The sequence below is a fragment of the Sorex araneus genome, chromosome 6 (genome assembly GCF_027595985.1).
Source record: "Sorex araneus isolate mSorAra2 chromosome 6, mSorAra2.pri, whole genome shotgun sequence".
In the NCBI taxonomy this organism is placed as follows: domain Eukaryota; kingdom Metazoa; phylum Chordata; class Mammalia; order Eulipotyphla; family Soricidae; genus Sorex; species Sorex araneus.
The window spans coordinates 151919678-151936764 of NC_073307.1; the positions used below are offsets into that span (position 1 = coordinate 151919678).

Here is a 17087-nt window from a genome sequence, read left to right on the forward strand (position 1 = left end):
ACTTCTGGAAATATAATTTTACAACCTATAGACTATGACACTGTCACCTTAGTTCATGGTCTGCTCTGGTGCACCAACTTTCACTTAAGCATAGGTGGAAAACAAACACCACCTGAACCAAAACTTTATGTTTGCAGAAAGTTCAGAATGTTTAAGCTTTTGTTTTTTATATGACTACTTATTGAGTTCTTGTTAATAGATCTTTAATTCTAGTCTCTACATATTTATTCCTTACACACATATTAATACAGTATTAAAAATATGTTAAGATTTTCTAAACCGTTTTCATATTTGACCTATTTATATTTGAATGATTGTTTTGGAAGGCTCTATATTTTATTCTAGATGGGTATATGGTGAAGAATCCTAGTATATCATTCTATCTGACAAAATACTGCTTCCAAATTGCCTACAAAATTAATTTTGACAATCACTCAGATAAGATAGTCAAGAAATTAATGGTGTCACTTCTCTTGGGTAATGTGTTTGTAAATGTGCTTTCTAGAGGTTCTGTGATATTCATTTTATTCTAGTTATCCTCTTCACAATAACCAAATTTTCTTTATCAAATAATATAGTTTAGTTAATAAAAATAGATTATCAATTTTATTTTATGTACATTATTTATAATAGAGTTATAATTAAGATTACATAGTTTGTAAAAATTATAGTCACCATATGTTAGGAACTTTAGAATCCATTTCAGTGCTTCTATTTTTCTCTTCATATTAGAAAAAAACAGTGTAGTGAATGCTTGCAGATCTCAAATGATGATTCATTTTCTCAGTTACAAAAATCTTCCGACACCCAAATGGACTTGATTCATTTAACTCAGCAAAGGTACGTTTTTAACCAATTATCTCCTGGTATCTCTAAAAGAAATTTTCAATTTAGGGTAAAAATTCCAAAAGAGAAATTACCCTTCGGTTTTTAATAGAATGATTAAAAGGAAATTTATTTCATAGCTAATTTTCCAAAATAATTTTTGTTAATAATTCTTATTTTTTTATTTATGTTGTGCACTTTTCTTTGCTCCTCAAATTTGCATGGGCTATTTTTATGATGGTAGTGATATATAAAGTGTGTTCTGTATTAAATTAAGGAGGTCATTTTAATAAAACAAAAGTGGGGCTAAGTATGTATTTCATATAGGGGTGGCACAGATTTCAATTCTAATAGAACTCCCCAAAAACTGTATTAAAAAGCTTAATATGCAGTTATGAACCTTGAAGGCTATTTTGTTATCGTTGTTTTTTGTAAAAAACTAAGTACGCCGAAGGGTGTGTGCTAGTGGGCTCTCCAGGCGGCTCTGTCTCACCGCCCGAGTTCGGTGCTTTGGAGCCACTGTGTATGGGCTGGATCGGGACGGCTGTTGGCCAAGGACCAGCAAGGGAAGAATGAGGACCGTTTTTTGCTGATTATTTACCGTTTATTCAATCTTCCATCTCTCATCTCACATATTCTTCCTTCCTAGCTCCTCACTCCTCCTCTGGATTCTCTCTCTTCTCTGGTCTCCTTCCCTAGTCTCTCCCCTACTTGTCTCTCTCCACTTTGCCTTCTAGGCTACACAGAGCCAGGTAGTAAAATCAACCTAAGAGAGCCCTTCCTGAGGGCCCACCAGGTTTAAAGCAACACTACCTAGGGACCAAAGCCCTTCCTGACTGCCAGCAGGCAAAATACCTCTTAAGGTGTTTTTTTCCTTTCCTTAGTCCACTCATTAATATCTTATTACTAGTTATTTTTGTATGGACACAGTAAGAAATACATTGAGGCTTGCAAGGCAGCTCTCCTGGCAACATCTTGCCACAGACTCAGACTGCAGACTCAGGCCAGATTAACCATTCCTAACCCTGGCAGGGTCCGAATCTAGTTATCACTTTTTGGATCATGACAGCGTTTGCCCATGACCTAGCTCTTAACTTATAGTTAAGCATTAGGTACTTTGGCCAGGCCCATTTCGATGCCGGGTAGCACATATCTCACAGCTTGCCCTGGGTCCATCCCGTCCCTTGTCAGGATCCTGATGCAGTGGGTATAGGTATATCCTCCAATGTCAGGAGATTACTTTTCTGATTCAGGGCATAATCAATTAACTTTTGGTCTGCATATCTCTTAATAAAACTTAGAGGTTTGGATGTTGGATGTACCAAGGGATAGTCCATTCAAGTTGCTTTATGAATTAGCAATTAAATTTAAACATATCTGTTTCAGGAAGAGAAATCTATCTATAAAATAAATTGGATGTTATGTCCAAAAATAGAAATTAGGCTTGTTTGTAACAAAGTAATGAGAAAAATGTGTCATTGAACCAAAAATCATTGAATTGTAAATACTGTTGAATGCAATGACCATCATCAATATTTTTTGGTTTTGCTAAGGAAATGAATTTGGATGTCTTCTAGCAATATTAAATACATAGTAGAAACTGTTGAGCTTTTCATTTCCTCCTTGATAATTTAACAGTTAAGTAATAGTTTAACACAGGATAATTTTCTTCTACTAGGGATCTTGTTAAAATGGTTTAATAATTATATACTTGCGATCTGAAATGATATTAAAAACACAGATATCCTCTGCATCATCTTCTTTTAAAAATTTTATAAATTCAGTTATATGAAATAAATAAATTACAAGAAAGATTCTGGAATATTTACAGTCCAAGTATTCTTTATACAAAATATATTTCTTTTATTACTACCCATAAAATATGTTTATCCATTCTAAATTATATTTTGTTTATATAAAATATATAATATCAATTGAATTTGTTGATTTTGTTCATAGATTAATTCAGTTGCAGTTCAATTCTTTGAGTTATACTTTTCAAATATTCCTTGTTTTTTATACATTAGAAAATACAGTAGCTTTAAATTTCTAATTGCTAGTGTTTGTTCACAATACTTTTTATTTGTTTATTATTTATTTATAATATATATTATATTTATTCTTGAAAATTAAATAATTCAAGGTGATGGATATTTGATGAATTTGTCTTACCAAAGGTATATTCCCACATGAAATGTAGAATTTGCCAATGTCATTCTAGAAAAAAAAAGCTAACTCTATACATGAAGTACAAATAGATTTTTATAAACCGTGGATTTTTTGAAAATTATGTAAAATGTTCTTGCTATTCAAATAATCAAATTAATAGTAACAAAATGTTTTTCTACCATCAAGCAAACAAAAATTTTCCGTGTAATAATTAGTGATAATGTTGAAAGTAGCTTTTCTCATGATAGTGTTTTAAGAATATTTTAATAATAGAGAAACTAGCTTAACTATCTATCAACAATAAAATTATCAATCACGAATAACATATCATTTAAGGCAAGATTTACACAACTTGTATTTTGCTATTATCACTTATACATATCTATATTTTTCCCTTTAAGGTACTCAATCTGTTTGATTACAATATAGATCAATGTGAACAATATGGAGATCCAGAGAAATTTCTCAGAATTTATTCTTTTGGGACTTTCTCATGACCAGAATACAGAAATATTTTGTTTTGTGTTTTTCTTAGTCTGTTACGCTGTACTCTTAGTCGGAAACCTTCTGATCTTCACCTCCATTCGATACAGCCCTCTTTTCCACCAACCGATGTACTATTTCCTCATCCACTTAGCATCTATGGACATCTGCTACACCTCCACTGTAACACCTAAATTAATTGGTGACCTGTTAGTTTCAAGAAAGACAATTTCTTACAGTGGCTGTCTGTTACAGGTCTTTTCCATGCATTTCTTTGGAATGATTGAAGTCCTAATCCTTACTGTCATGGCGTATGATCGCTACGTTGCCATCTGCAAACCCCTCCATTACCTGCTAATCATGAGCAGAATGAGGTGCAACCTCCTAGTTTTAGCTTCCTGGGCTGGTGGAGCTCTTCATTCCTTTTCTCAAATTTTGATTGTAATTCGATTGCCTTTCTACGGTCCCAACGAGATTGATCACTATTGCTGTGATGTTTTTCCTCTGTTAAAAGTTGCCTGCACAGATACGTACATGACCGGTGTCCTCTTACTTAGCAATTCAGGATTGGCCACTTTAATAACATTTATGGTTTTGTTCTTTTCTTATGTTGTGATATTATTTACTTTAAGAAATCAGTCGGCTGAAGGAAGACGCAAAGCCCTTTCTACCTGTGGGTCTCACATCACTATGATTATTATATTCTTCGGTTCTTCCATCTTTTCTTATCTCAGGCCTCCAACGACTTTTCCTGAGGATAAAATACTTGCGTTATTTTACACCATCATTGCTCCGATGTTCAATCCCTTTATCTATACACTGAGAAATTCAGAGATGAAAAATGCCATGAGAAAAGTTTGGTTTCAGATATCATAGTTAATGGGTACCTCACTGAACTGATGTTGGGATCAATTGAGTGAAGAACCAAAGAACTGATGATCTTTATTAACCTCTTCATAGAACTCAGTGACTGGCCAATAGAATTTGTTAACTACTGATGTATTAGCAATTTTAGCATGCAAAAATAAATTTAAAATTTAGTTTATTCGGGTCCTGTATGATAACGTGACCATGGTTGCATGCATAAAACACTCGTAGTAATGACAATTAAGATGACACTACATGAGCAGAACATTTTGACGTAAAAGAGAAAATTAGAGTAGTTGTACTAACAGTAAGTTGTCATTTTAAAATTGTGGTTATTTACTTAAAGAACTGGGGTTTAAAAGTTATTAAAGTTGAGGTTTAGGCACATAATATTTCAACACCAATCCCATCCCCAGTTTCAGCTTCCCTCCACCTGTGAACCCAAATTCCATTCTCACTCTCAACACCTGTCATCAACTTGACAGACACATTACATAGTTCCATTGGTTGTAGCTTAGATCTCATGTTTTCAGTGTTGTTGAGCCTGTGTTTTAAATATTTGGCTATAGCAAAATAGCCAAATATTTGAAGCTAACTGAATATTTTGAATATTTGAAGCTAACTGAAGCCCAATGCCTGTTTACCCATTGCTTCCTGTTCTCTTCATCCCCCCTTTATTTCTTTTCTTCTCTGTGCTTCTCCCTGCCAAGCATTAAGTTTGATGCTAATACAACATAAATAAACATCTTGCATGGAAAATATCACTGTATCACTGTATCACTGTCATCACGCTGCTCATTGATTTGCTTGAGTGGGCACCAGTAACATCTTTATTGTGAGACTTCTTGTTACTGTTTTGGAATATAGAAATATGCCACATGTAGATTACCAGGCCCTGCCGTGCGGGCGAGATACTCTCAGTAGCTTGCCGGGCTCTCCAAGAGGGGCAAAGGAATCGAACCTGGGTCAGCCGCATGCAAGGTAAATAAATGCCCTACCAGCTGTGCTATTGCTCCAGCCCACATAGAAAAAATATGTACATTATTCATGTATTTACTGAAGTGACAGTGTGTGCATGAGTGTACATGTTTATGTGTTTTACACTTGGCAATGTTAATATATCATAAAATTACCAATATTTTACTAGCATTATCTGAAGGATCCATCCTTTCTATTTCCTCCTTTGTGGTCATTAAATTTTATAATATTGCAATTATTTCAGAATTCTCATCTAAATTCACTCCTGGTGTTATTTTGAAATTAATTACACAATAAAATTTCTATATAACAGAATCCAGTTTAAGCTAATTTATTGTTCTTAACTTTTGAGGCTTTTAATGGGAGAAAAAGAAATAAACTAACAATGATAATAAAATTATTTAAATACACTGCTCTTTCCTCTGAGTCAGATACTTTAACAAATCTTTAAAGGAAAAAAATTAAAAAAGGCTAAGTATTAGCAGACTAATGATAGGGTTTTTGTTTGTTTATTTGTTTCCATGATAAATACAGGCAAAAAAGATTAGGTAATATCAACCTAAAAACATCAATGAAGAAACACAATGACACTATCTTAGAAAGGAGTGATATTGGTTAGAAATTTAATTAACTATCATGAATCAATACACCTGGGAATTACTTCTGTGAGAAACCCGAAAAAAAAAACATTAAATTTAGTTGCTTTCATTTGTGACAGGATGCAAAAATATTTGTTCTCTTAGTAACAGAAAAGTGTAGGTAAAAGATTATGGAAAAAGATGTGATTAACTGCAAAAAATGATCTAGAATACATAAAGACAAATGCCATAGTTACAATAATAAAATACTACATATAAATGACTATGGAAACAGAAATAAAGAAATATAAAACTAAGTAAAATTTTTATGTCAGAGACGAATTGGATGAATTACAAGTTTTACAGTTATTACTGAAACAAAAATTGTTGTCAGATGTAAAATTATGTTTTTGGAAGAGTACCACAAATACATAAGTCAAAGCTTCAATAGTGTGAAAAGGGCAAATGTGATATAAATTATAATTGCCATTTAAGAAAGAAAAAGATGTATCATCTAAATTCTCTTAAAAATATGTCTCAAAGGGGAGCACTGAAAGGTATATATAGTTTTTGCTTTTGAACACACCCAGAAGTGCTTGGAGTTTTTTCTTGGCTCTCAGTAAATGCTTTAGGAAGCTTGTGGTACCCAGGATCAAGCCCAGGCCTCCTGCATGCAAACCAAGTGCATCTTGCTTTATGCCGTATCCCTAGATAAGCATAAAAAGTTTTGATTAAAAAGATAAATATGATATCTAAGGGTTAACGTGCAGTTTTGCTCCACTCCTAAAATACTCCTTTAGCATTTAAAAAATGACTTATCTTGACATATTGTTGGAGCAGGGTAGCTTAAGCACCAGTCACCAGTGAGGGAGCCAGAGGGTAATTTTCTATGTAAAACCTTATGGAACCTGGTCACAGAGGAATAAGTCATAAACCATAAAGTGAACAGCACAGTACAGAACAGTATAGCACAAAACAAAAGAGAAAAGAACAGGAGAACAGAAGAGAACAGAAAGTATTGTGGGGTCATGATCGGAAGACCACCCATTGTTCATCCATTTCTTCAAGCAGGCACCATTAATGTCTCCATTGTGAGACTTGTGCCAAGTTGTTACTCTTTTTGGCACATCGAATGTGCCATAGGTAATTTGCCAGGCTCTGCTGTGCAGGCGGGGTAGCTTGCTGGGCTCTCCAAGAGGGGCGGAGGAATCGAACCTGGGTCGGCCACATGCAAGGCAAACACCCTACCCGCTGTGCTATGGTGCCAGTCCTCTCACAGGACCCGCACCTCCCAGTCCTTTTGTTCCTGCTTCAGAAGGGATTGGGGCCCTGTCTGGCTGCTCAGTGTCCCTTGGTTCCCCTAAAATGCACATGAGAGATGGCAGCCACCCCGCCGAGAGTGGGGGTAGAACACGAAGCGTGTGTCCCTGACAAACCACCAGAGATCAAAAAATTTAAAATTTGGAGGAGTTTTTATTGACATCAGCTGGCGGCCAGTCCTGCGGTCAGAGGCGCTGACACAAGAAACTCGAGAGGAATGAAATTAGCTCAGAGGGCTACCAGTTCGCTCTGGCGTGATAGCAGAGGAATAGCGTTCCACAGACTCTTTTATTCACTATCCCACACATACACCTCTAGTAAACTCAACATAGAGAAGTCATTACTGGGGAAAAGGGGGTTACAGGAATATACAGCAAAACATCAAAGCATGCATTGTGCTGTTCAGTCTGTAAACCAAATGGTCAACTATCTCGAGGAGGAATGCAAGGCCCAGCTCGCAGCTTCCATGAGTTACAACCCCTCCCACCTGGTGTGATAACAGGAGTGAGAGAGTGTCTGCATTCCAAGGCCTAGCTGGGTCTCAGATCTGTGAGAAAGGGAAGACTGATTCTTCATTATGCTAAGAGTTAGATTAAGGCCAAGAAAGCGGAGAAAAGAAATTTTAAACCTTTCCAGGTCAGATGGATTCCCAAGTCATCACTTTGCCAGTCGGTGAATGGGGTCCAGGGTCCTGTACACTTGTGGGTCGATCAGTCTCCGAGGACTAATCCTATAACCTGGCTAGGCACCAACATTTGATTTTATGGGAAAAAAGAAAATAGCTATTTTCTTTTTCTGGACAGACTAATTAACAGTATATTCTGAAAAGGCCTATTACAATCATTTCCCACATTATTTACCCAATCCTCTATTTTCAGTAACCACTGAAGTCAATGGGACACTTTTGAACTAAGTCTATTTTTCAGTGATGCTTGTTTCTTTTTCTTTGGTATCTATCAGGGCAGGTGCATTATTCAGCAGACAATAAGAACCCGAGTTGGATGCTTTCACCTTTCACAAAGGGTGAGGTGAGAAGTGAGGTTCAAGGTTAGCTCAAGGTTAACTGAAGCCCAGTTTTCCATTCTTTTGTGTTCTTCCTAGCAACAAAAACCTATAAGGAGAACAGAAGGAAGCCAGGGTAGCTTATGGTTTGTCCTGGGTCCATTAAGTCCTTCAAAGGGACCCATCATTTGGAGTATAAGGATCTAAGGGCAATCTAAGGGCAACTGAGGCTTTGTAAATTTTTTTTCTCTTTTTTTTATAGAATCACCATAGGATACAGTCAAAAAACTTTCATGTTTGAGTTTCAATCATACAATGATTGGACACCCATCCCTCCACCAGTGCACATTTTCCACCACCAATGTCCCCAGTATCACCCTATCCCACCCCTCCCCCTGCATCCATGGCAGACAATTCTCTCCCTGCTCTGGGGCATTATGGTTTGCAATACAGGTACTGAGAGGTTATCATGTTTAGTCCTTTATTTACTTTCAGCACACATCTCCCATCCCAAACAATCCCTCCAACCATCATTGATTTAGTAATCTCTTCTCTATTCCAACTGCTTTTCTTCCAGTTCATGAAGTAGGCTTCCATCCATGGACCAATATTCCTGGCCCTTGTCACTACTGTCCTTGGGTGTCAGTCTCATTTTATGTTATTTTATATTCCACAAATGAGTGCAGTCCTTCTATGTCTGTTCCTCTCTTCCTGTCTCATTTCACTTAGCATTATACTCTCCATGACCATCAACTTCTAAGGAAATTTTATGACTTCATCTGTCCTAATAGCTGCATAGTATTCCATTGTGTAGATGTAATAAGCAACTGAGGTTTAAGTCCAGTAAAAATGATAGATGCCCAGGAGTAAATATTATTTGGAGTCAATTGACTTCCATATTAATAAAGCATAGCATTAATTCTCTTCCTGTTTCTATACAAAAACAACATTGTTCTAAAATAAAAATATGCAAAGGGCATAGAGGAAAGAGATAAAGCAATATTTTATACAAAATCCAGAGCCATCAGAAGGTTTGACTTTATGAGATACTGTGTCAGATTTGGAGCGATTTGTAACTAGTAGGGCAAGAAGAACACAGAGGAGAGTTTAAATACTTGATGCTTTCTTTAGTATATAAATGCAATGTAGTTATGTTTGTATATGTATAACATGAGGTGTAAGGTGGGAATTTTTTTTTTTTTTGGCTTTTTGGGTCACACCACACTGGGTGATGCACAGAGGTTACTCCTGGCTCTGCACTCAGGAATTACTCTTGACGGTGCTCGGGAGACCATAAGGGATGCTGGGAATTGAGCCCAATCAGCCATGTGCAAGGCAAACGCCCTACCTGCTGTACTATTGCTTCAGACCTATGGTGGAATTTTTAAATTGTTATTGTTTATTTGGGGGCCTCACCAACATAATTCTAAGGGTTTAATCCTGGCTCTATACTCTTGGATCACCTCTGGCAAGACACAGGGGACTATACGTGGTGTCAAGAACTGAGCCAGAAAAAAAAAAAAAAAAAAAGAACTGAGCCAGGGGGGCTTAACCCTACCCATGGAAACCTACAGCAGAACTATCTCTCTGGGTGTGGTGTTGTGGGTTTTCAAGGTGTTCAGAAGAAATTCCCATCCCATCATAAAGCATGATATTAAATAAAACTACAAAACTCATCTATTAAAATATCTCCTTTTCAAAAGGATTTACAGAATTTTATTTTGGAGGACTTTTCATAATACTTTTGTCACTGTCACTGTATCACTGTCATCCCATTGTTAATCAATTTGCTCGAGCGGGCACCAGTAACGTCTCTATTTGTCCCAGCCTGAGATTTTAGCTGTCTCTCCTTACTCGTTTTTTCCCAATGACTGGAGGCTCTTTAAGGGTCATAGGAATGAGGCCTGTTATTGTTACTGTATTTGGCATATCGAATACGCCACAGGGTATTTGCCAGGCTCTTCCTGTGCGGGCAGGATACTGTCGGCAGCTTGTCGAGCTCTCCGAGAGGGATGGAAAATACAAGATAATGCATTTTAGTAACACAAACTTTTTTATGAGCTGGAGCAGCAGTATAGCAGGTAGGGCACTTGTCATGCACACAGCCAAGCTGGTTCCAATCCCCAGCACCAAATCTGGTCCCCTGAGCCCTACCAGGAGTAAGTCCCGAACACGAACAGGTGTGGTGTAATTTACATTCCCACCACAGTGTACAAGGTTCCCAATTTTCCACATTCTCACAAACATTTTTCCTTCCAATATCTTTTTCTGACAGACTACATCTCATCTCAAAGGGTTCAGTACTTATCTTGTATCTGTGCTCAGGAATCACTCCTGGATGAACATCGGGGTCCATATGCAGCGCAGGAGATGGATGAACGGGTCCAAGCAAGCACCTTAACTACTGTACCGTATCTTTGGTCACATCCTAATTTTTGAAACTAACCATTTTTATACTCATAACATGACATCTTACCATTATTTAGATTTGCATTTGATTTTATATAATATTATGGTATTTTTATGTTCCTGCTAACCAATTTGTTGTTGAAGTTCTTTTTTTAAATTTTGTATTCAGGAATCACTCCTGGTAGGCTCAAGGTATTATATATGGTGCCAGGGAACTAACCTCCTTTCATTCTGTGCAAGGCAAGCACCCTACCCACTGTAGTATTGGCACAAGACAAAATGCTATTTTGAACTAAACAATCTGAGAAGTCTTAGATGTAATATCAACTTTGAAGACAGATAAATACTAACTAGATCAGTCCTGTTGGAGTTTGTGAGAACGTTCAACAAGGACCAAGAGAGAACTGTAAGACCTAGAGAGAAAGAGAAGATAGTTGTTTAATCAAACAATGGTGGAAAGAAAATGGCTGAAAATAAAGTTGTAAGCAAATGTGGAGTTTGAATAATATCAAGAAAATTGGCACATGTGATAGATTTACAAGTTCTTCCAGATTTTCTATGAATTTATTTTTATGACCTATTTTATTATTGCCCATTCACAAAAGAAATGTTGATGTTGCAAAGAAATATTTCTAAATGATATTTATATCAACATTTACCCCTGCAACTAGAATCTCTTATACAATCACTAACTGTATTATAAACTTTCTACCCCCTCATTATTTCATCAGTGAAGATATGTTAGATATATCTCTCGCATAAAATTAATTGAAATTGAAGAAGTGGGGCTGGAGTAATAGCACAGCAGGTAAGGCATTTGCCTTGCATATGGCTACCATATGATCCTCAGCATCCCATATACTCCCTTGAGCACTAATTCTAGAGATAGAAGTAACCTCTGAACATCACTAGGTGTGGCCCAAACCACTTCCCTCGTTCCCCCCTCAAAACACACACACACACACACACACACACACACCAAATTAGAGAAGCTAAAGTATATCAGCCAGTCCATATCAGACACATATACATTTTATGCTATCAGAAAAAATTATGCTATATTTGTTATTTTTGTCTTGCTCAAATACTATCAAATACTTTTGTAATTTGTGGGGCTCAAAAAACAAAACAGAAGTAAACATTTGCCTGAAAGACAGAAGTAAAATTTAAAAGGTTATTGAACACTATATAAGATTCTATAAAATTCATATAAAATTTATAAAAATTATATATAAATTATATATTATATAAGATGAGGGTGTTTTGGGAGGGTTGCGTCACATCCAGCAATGCACAGGGTTTACTCCTGGCTCATGCACTCAGGAATTACTCCTGGCAGTTCTCTGGGGACCATATGGGATGCTGGGATTTGAATCCAGGTCAGATGGGTGCAAGGCAAAAGCCCTACCTGCTGTGCCATGGCTCTGCCCCTAAGATGAAATTTTTAATGAATCGGATTCTAATGATCTGCAGCAGAGTTTGAATAGGGAATTCAGAGTATAGCTGTAGTCTAGTCTCTTGGATTTGAAAGAGACTTCTTACTGGAGAAGTGATTACTTGGGAGTGATAAATAATTTAACATACTAAATCAGCTAAATCTCAGTTGGAAACAAGTATACCTTTGGGATAGAAACATTTATTAAGATTTTATTTAGTATTTGATCCTAACAACCCTCAGGAATAATGTGGTGGTACATAAACTGAATCTATATATTTGTATATTAGATGTATCTGGAGTTGGAAAGCTAGACATTTCTTTTGCATTCTGGCTTTTTCTCCCATCATGAATTTGACTTGGTGATGAGGCAGTCATTGCCAGAATGATATGGGTTTTGAATATTTTATGTATAGAGTGGAGAAAATTACAAGTTAAGACTCATCAGTAGTGCTCATTGTGCCGAAAGATATTCAAATTAGAAGAATGAAAGTAAATATTTTTTGAAAGAGCAAGTGTAATCTTAATGAAGAAATAACAGAAAGGACTTTGAGAGCAATGATCAAAAATTTGTGCAGAAGAAAGTATGTGAGTAATTTATCTCTTCCTCCCTTAACATAATTCTGCCCACATGTGTAATACTTGTTTAAAATATATTTGAACTATCATATAGGGCTGTAGCACTGTTGTCCCATTGTTCATCGATTTATATATAACAACTATATTTAGTATCTGATTAAAAAATATGCCTTAATGTCAATTTGATATCTGAGGCATTATTAAGGGAGGAGTAAATTCTAAGAGTAGCTTATTTCCTGTAAAGGGTGGGCTAACATAATCTAGAAGAATAAGATCAAAGTCACAATATAATAAATCTTAGTTTATTGAGTACCTAAACATAAGAAAAAGAGAAGTATACTATTGAAACTCAAGAGAGAGAATGAGTAAAACATTGAGTAGATGAGGCTGTTTGTCTAGGAAAGGGGCATTATGAAAGAACAGCTTTTTACAAGCAATCAAGGGTATGTGCCTTATTTTAGAGTTTGGAAATGTTTAAGCCAAGTTTAGCAAGGTTACCGACATGGTCAACAGGTGACAGTATCAGAAATGCTCCCTAATATTTAATTGTCCTTCCTAATTTTCTTTTTATGGCTATACATTTGTCTCTTCCTACAAGTAGCATATTGGTGTCAGCATTCAACACTTAATGAGTTTATCATATTTCCTTTACAGAAAATTTAGTCTAAATTATAGTTCTATGTTTGCTTTTCCGTATTTTTAATTTAAATCAGGTTTCACTGTATCATTGTATCACTGCTGTCCTGTTGCTCATCAATTTGTTCGAGTGGGCACCAGTAATGTCTCCATTGTGAGACTTGTTACTGTTTTGGGCATATCGGATATGCCACAGGGAGCTTGCCAGGCTCTGCCATGCAGGTGAGATATTCTCGGTAGGTTGCTGGACTCTCCGAGAGGGATGGAGGAATTGAACCCAGGTTAGCCGAGGCAAATGTCCTACCCAGTGTTGTAAAATATAATAATCCTCTTAAGACCACTGTGTGATCCTGGTTCTATCTGGAAGATTCAGAAATTTAGCAAAGTAATTTTGTTTCCATAAATCCTTTGCAGAGAATGTAAAGGAAAATGATTATAAACATAAGGCCTAGAGTCATAAATTTCAAGTGTTGAACTCAGCATGCTAAGTGGTTGATGAGTTACTACTATATATGTTTAATTTATAAACATTAAAGGAAAATGATTATTCCCCTATGTACGTAGTAATATTAACAAAAGTATGGCCACATATGCAGTTTTCTTTTCTTTTAATAGCTTCACTTATGAAAGAATTGAGTTTCAGAATTGAGTTTAGAATAAGTTTCTAAATTACAATGAGAGAATATAATTTCTTCGACTTAAAATAGACAAAATGGTTTCAATCATTCTGTTAATTTATCATTTTTGTCAATTTATTCGGATGACTAAAAGAACAATACAGTTTATGTGTCCCTTTCTTTACCTTATTTTTACATCCTTACATTAGTGGAGAAAAATCTTTTATTAAGTTTCTGAGAAACATTGGGCACAAAATGCTCTCAAGTTCTCAAAATTTTATTTTATTCACTCAGTCTTTGATGAATTTTTAAATATAAATAATAATAAAATTAATTAATATCTCTAGAACTTACAAAATAATTTGACATTCTATTCCATTATTTTAAAAGATGTCATAAAAATTGTATTTTTAAGTGAAGGTAGGTTTTCTATTTCACTTATATTCCAATAGAATAAATTATTTGCATCTAAAATAAAAACATATTCTAGTATAATGCAAAAGTCTAGATATATTTCAACTTGTTATCCCAGATAAGTTAGTTGATCTTAATTAATTCTTTCTGTCCACTAGATAACCTGTTTTTGAGCAAAATTATATTACTGGAAAACAATATAAATATATAAACACAAGTAGATAGTTGAATTTGTCAAATATAGTGTACTTGATATTAAACTTTAAAGTTTCAGTCTACTTAGACTTTTAATGAACATAACCTCCCAACTTGGGAAGTTAGTTTCCTGTTTGTATTGAATTACCCACAGAGTTAGAAATCTTTGTGGTTTAAAGTCTCAGCAGAAACATGTCATTAAGCCACTGGAAACAAAACAAATGGCATCAAAATATTTTCAAATATTTGTATCAATCTAAAACAATTCTCTAAAAAAATTAGAGAATCTCTAATTTTTAAATACTGACTTATTGGTATACTTAATTTAGTTATATGCTACATAATTAAAAATTGGCTTGTACATTATTTTGCACAAATAAAGTTTATCATGCTATCTGCACATAATTAAAAATTAGATATGAGACATACTTGATTTTTATTACTAACAAAATAAGAGTATTAGATTTTGTGGGAAAACATTGCAATGTATGCTAGACTTTGGGTAGCGACATTCATTAAAAATATTCTGGATTGGAATGAGTGTGGCCTTCCGGGGGGTTCGTGGGCTGTGGGCAAGAGTGGATGGAGCTTGGGGGCGCCCCACGGACCTGGGGGCCCGTCTGTCCCGCCCCAGGGCTGGCTCGGATCTGCAGCCAGGTTTTTCTTTCTGTCTCGTAACGGTGGGGTGGGGAATGGGGGTGGGGGCCTCCCAAGTATATGCAGGAAGCCTGGGGGTGCCACCGGCCAGACACTGGGGGGTGACAAGGGTGACAGCTGCTCGGGCCCCGCAGTGCTGGGGTTCTCTGGCCTGGTCCCCAGCAGCCTCCACTGCTGGGCGGTGATGGGGAGCACGTAGGGGTGCTTGCAGCCACAGCAGGAAGCATCTGCAGATGAGACCTGGGTCCTCCAATTGTCCTCCTGCTAATGAGTCCAGCAGCTTCCGGCAAGTGGGACCCAGCCCGGAGCTCACCGCCAGCCCCGCCCCACGATCCAAGGGGAGGGACCTCCAAACCCTCCAGCCTGGGGATCCCCTCCCGTCCTGCAGCCTTTGCTTCCAGGCCCAGGGACCAGGCTGGCTCTTGGCTAAGGGGTGGGGGGCGGGGGCGGGGGGTGAAGGGGGCAATTGTGCAGAAAAACCCCGAGGGCCAGCAGTCTTATAAGTCTTATATAAGTCTTATAAGTCACACAAAGTCTTATAAGATGACCGTTTCAATTGATTGCCTAATTCATATTCTCTGAAACACTTGGTAAAGTCAATTAAACCTACTCAGCACCTTTAGCAGAATATGACCATCATCTTTCCCACCTAATACGGACTGTGAATTGTATCATTGCAGATGATTTGCGTGTTCTCAATACAATGGACATGGAGAAAAGCAATAATGTGACTGTATTCATTCTCTTGGGTCTTTCTCAAAACAAAAACATTGAACGTATCTGCTTTGTATTGTTTTTATTGTGCTATATTGCCATTTGGATAGGAAACTTGCTCATCATGATTTCCATTACATGCAGTCAGCTAATTGACCAGCCCATGTATTTCTTTCTAAATTACCTTTCCCTCTCTGACCTTTGCTACACATCCACTGTGACACCCAAACTCATAACGGATCTGCTGGCAGAAAGGAAGACCATTTCCTATAGAAACTGCATGACACAGCTCTTTACCACACATTTATTTGGAGGCATCGAGATCTTTATCCTCACGGGGATGGCTTATGACCGTTATGTGGCCATCTGCAAGCCCCTACACTACACGGTCATCATGAGCAGGCAGAGATGTAATATAATCGTCACGGCCTGCTGCACTGGGGGCTTTTTACACTCTGTGAGTCAGTTTCTTCTCACCATTTTCTTACCGTTCTGTGGCCCCAATGAGCTGGATCACTACTTTTGTGACGTGTATCCCTTGCTGAAATTGGCTTGTTCCAACACTCGTCTCACAGGTCTCTTAGTCATTGCTAACTCAGGCCTAATTGCTCTTGTGACTTTTGTTGTCTTGATGTTGTCTTATTTCTTTATACTGTACAGCATCAGGGGGTATTCTGTGGAGAGCCGCAGAAAAGCGCTTTCTACTTGCAGTTCTCATATAACGGTTGTAGTCCTATTTTTTGCACCCGCCTTATTCATTTACATTCGACCAGCCACAACGTTCCCAGAAGATAAAGTGTTTGCTCTGTTTTACACCATCATTGCCCCCATGTTCAATCCTCTTATCTACACACTGAGGAACATGGAGATGAAGACTGCCATGAGGAAAGTGTGGTGTCGCCAGACACTCTCAGAAGAACACTGAATTCTGCAACTTTTCTGCATTTGTGCAGTGCCCCATGAAGACTTCTAGGTGTGAAAGAATATTGGCGCGTGTATCAATTTCTTTTTGAAAGTCTTATTGGAAATGACAATACAGAAAATTACATGCAACATTATTGGAAATAACAATACAGAAAATTACATGGAGAGCACAAAGAGTAATATTTTCCAATCAGCAACAGCTAGAATTTATCAGTTATAAATGAAGTTCTTCTTATTTCTATTAAAAATAACTTTCTTCCAAAGGCAGTTACTACATTTATCTCT

General features: G+C 36.9%; 2 protein-coding genes across 2 annotated transcripts; both read left to right on the forward strand.

Moving 5' to 3' along the window:
- The first annotated feature begins 3438 nt into the window (after positions 1–3438).
- LOC101542107 (olfactory receptor 4P4-like) lies at positions 3439–4353 on the forward strand. Its single transcript, XM_004621603.2, has one exon. It carries the CDS (start codon positions 3439–3441, stop codon positions 4351–4353), a length of 915 nt encoding a protein of 304 aa, XP_004621660.2.
- An 11520-nt stretch (positions 4354–15873) lies between these two features.
- LOC101550294 (olfactory receptor 4P4) lies at positions 15874–16803 on the forward strand. The gene has a single exon (XM_004621631.2). The coding sequence runs from the start codon at positions 15874–15876 to the stop codon at positions 16801–16803; it is 930 nt and encodes a 309-aa protein (XP_004621688.2).
- Positions 16804–17087: the final 284 nt, after the last annotated feature.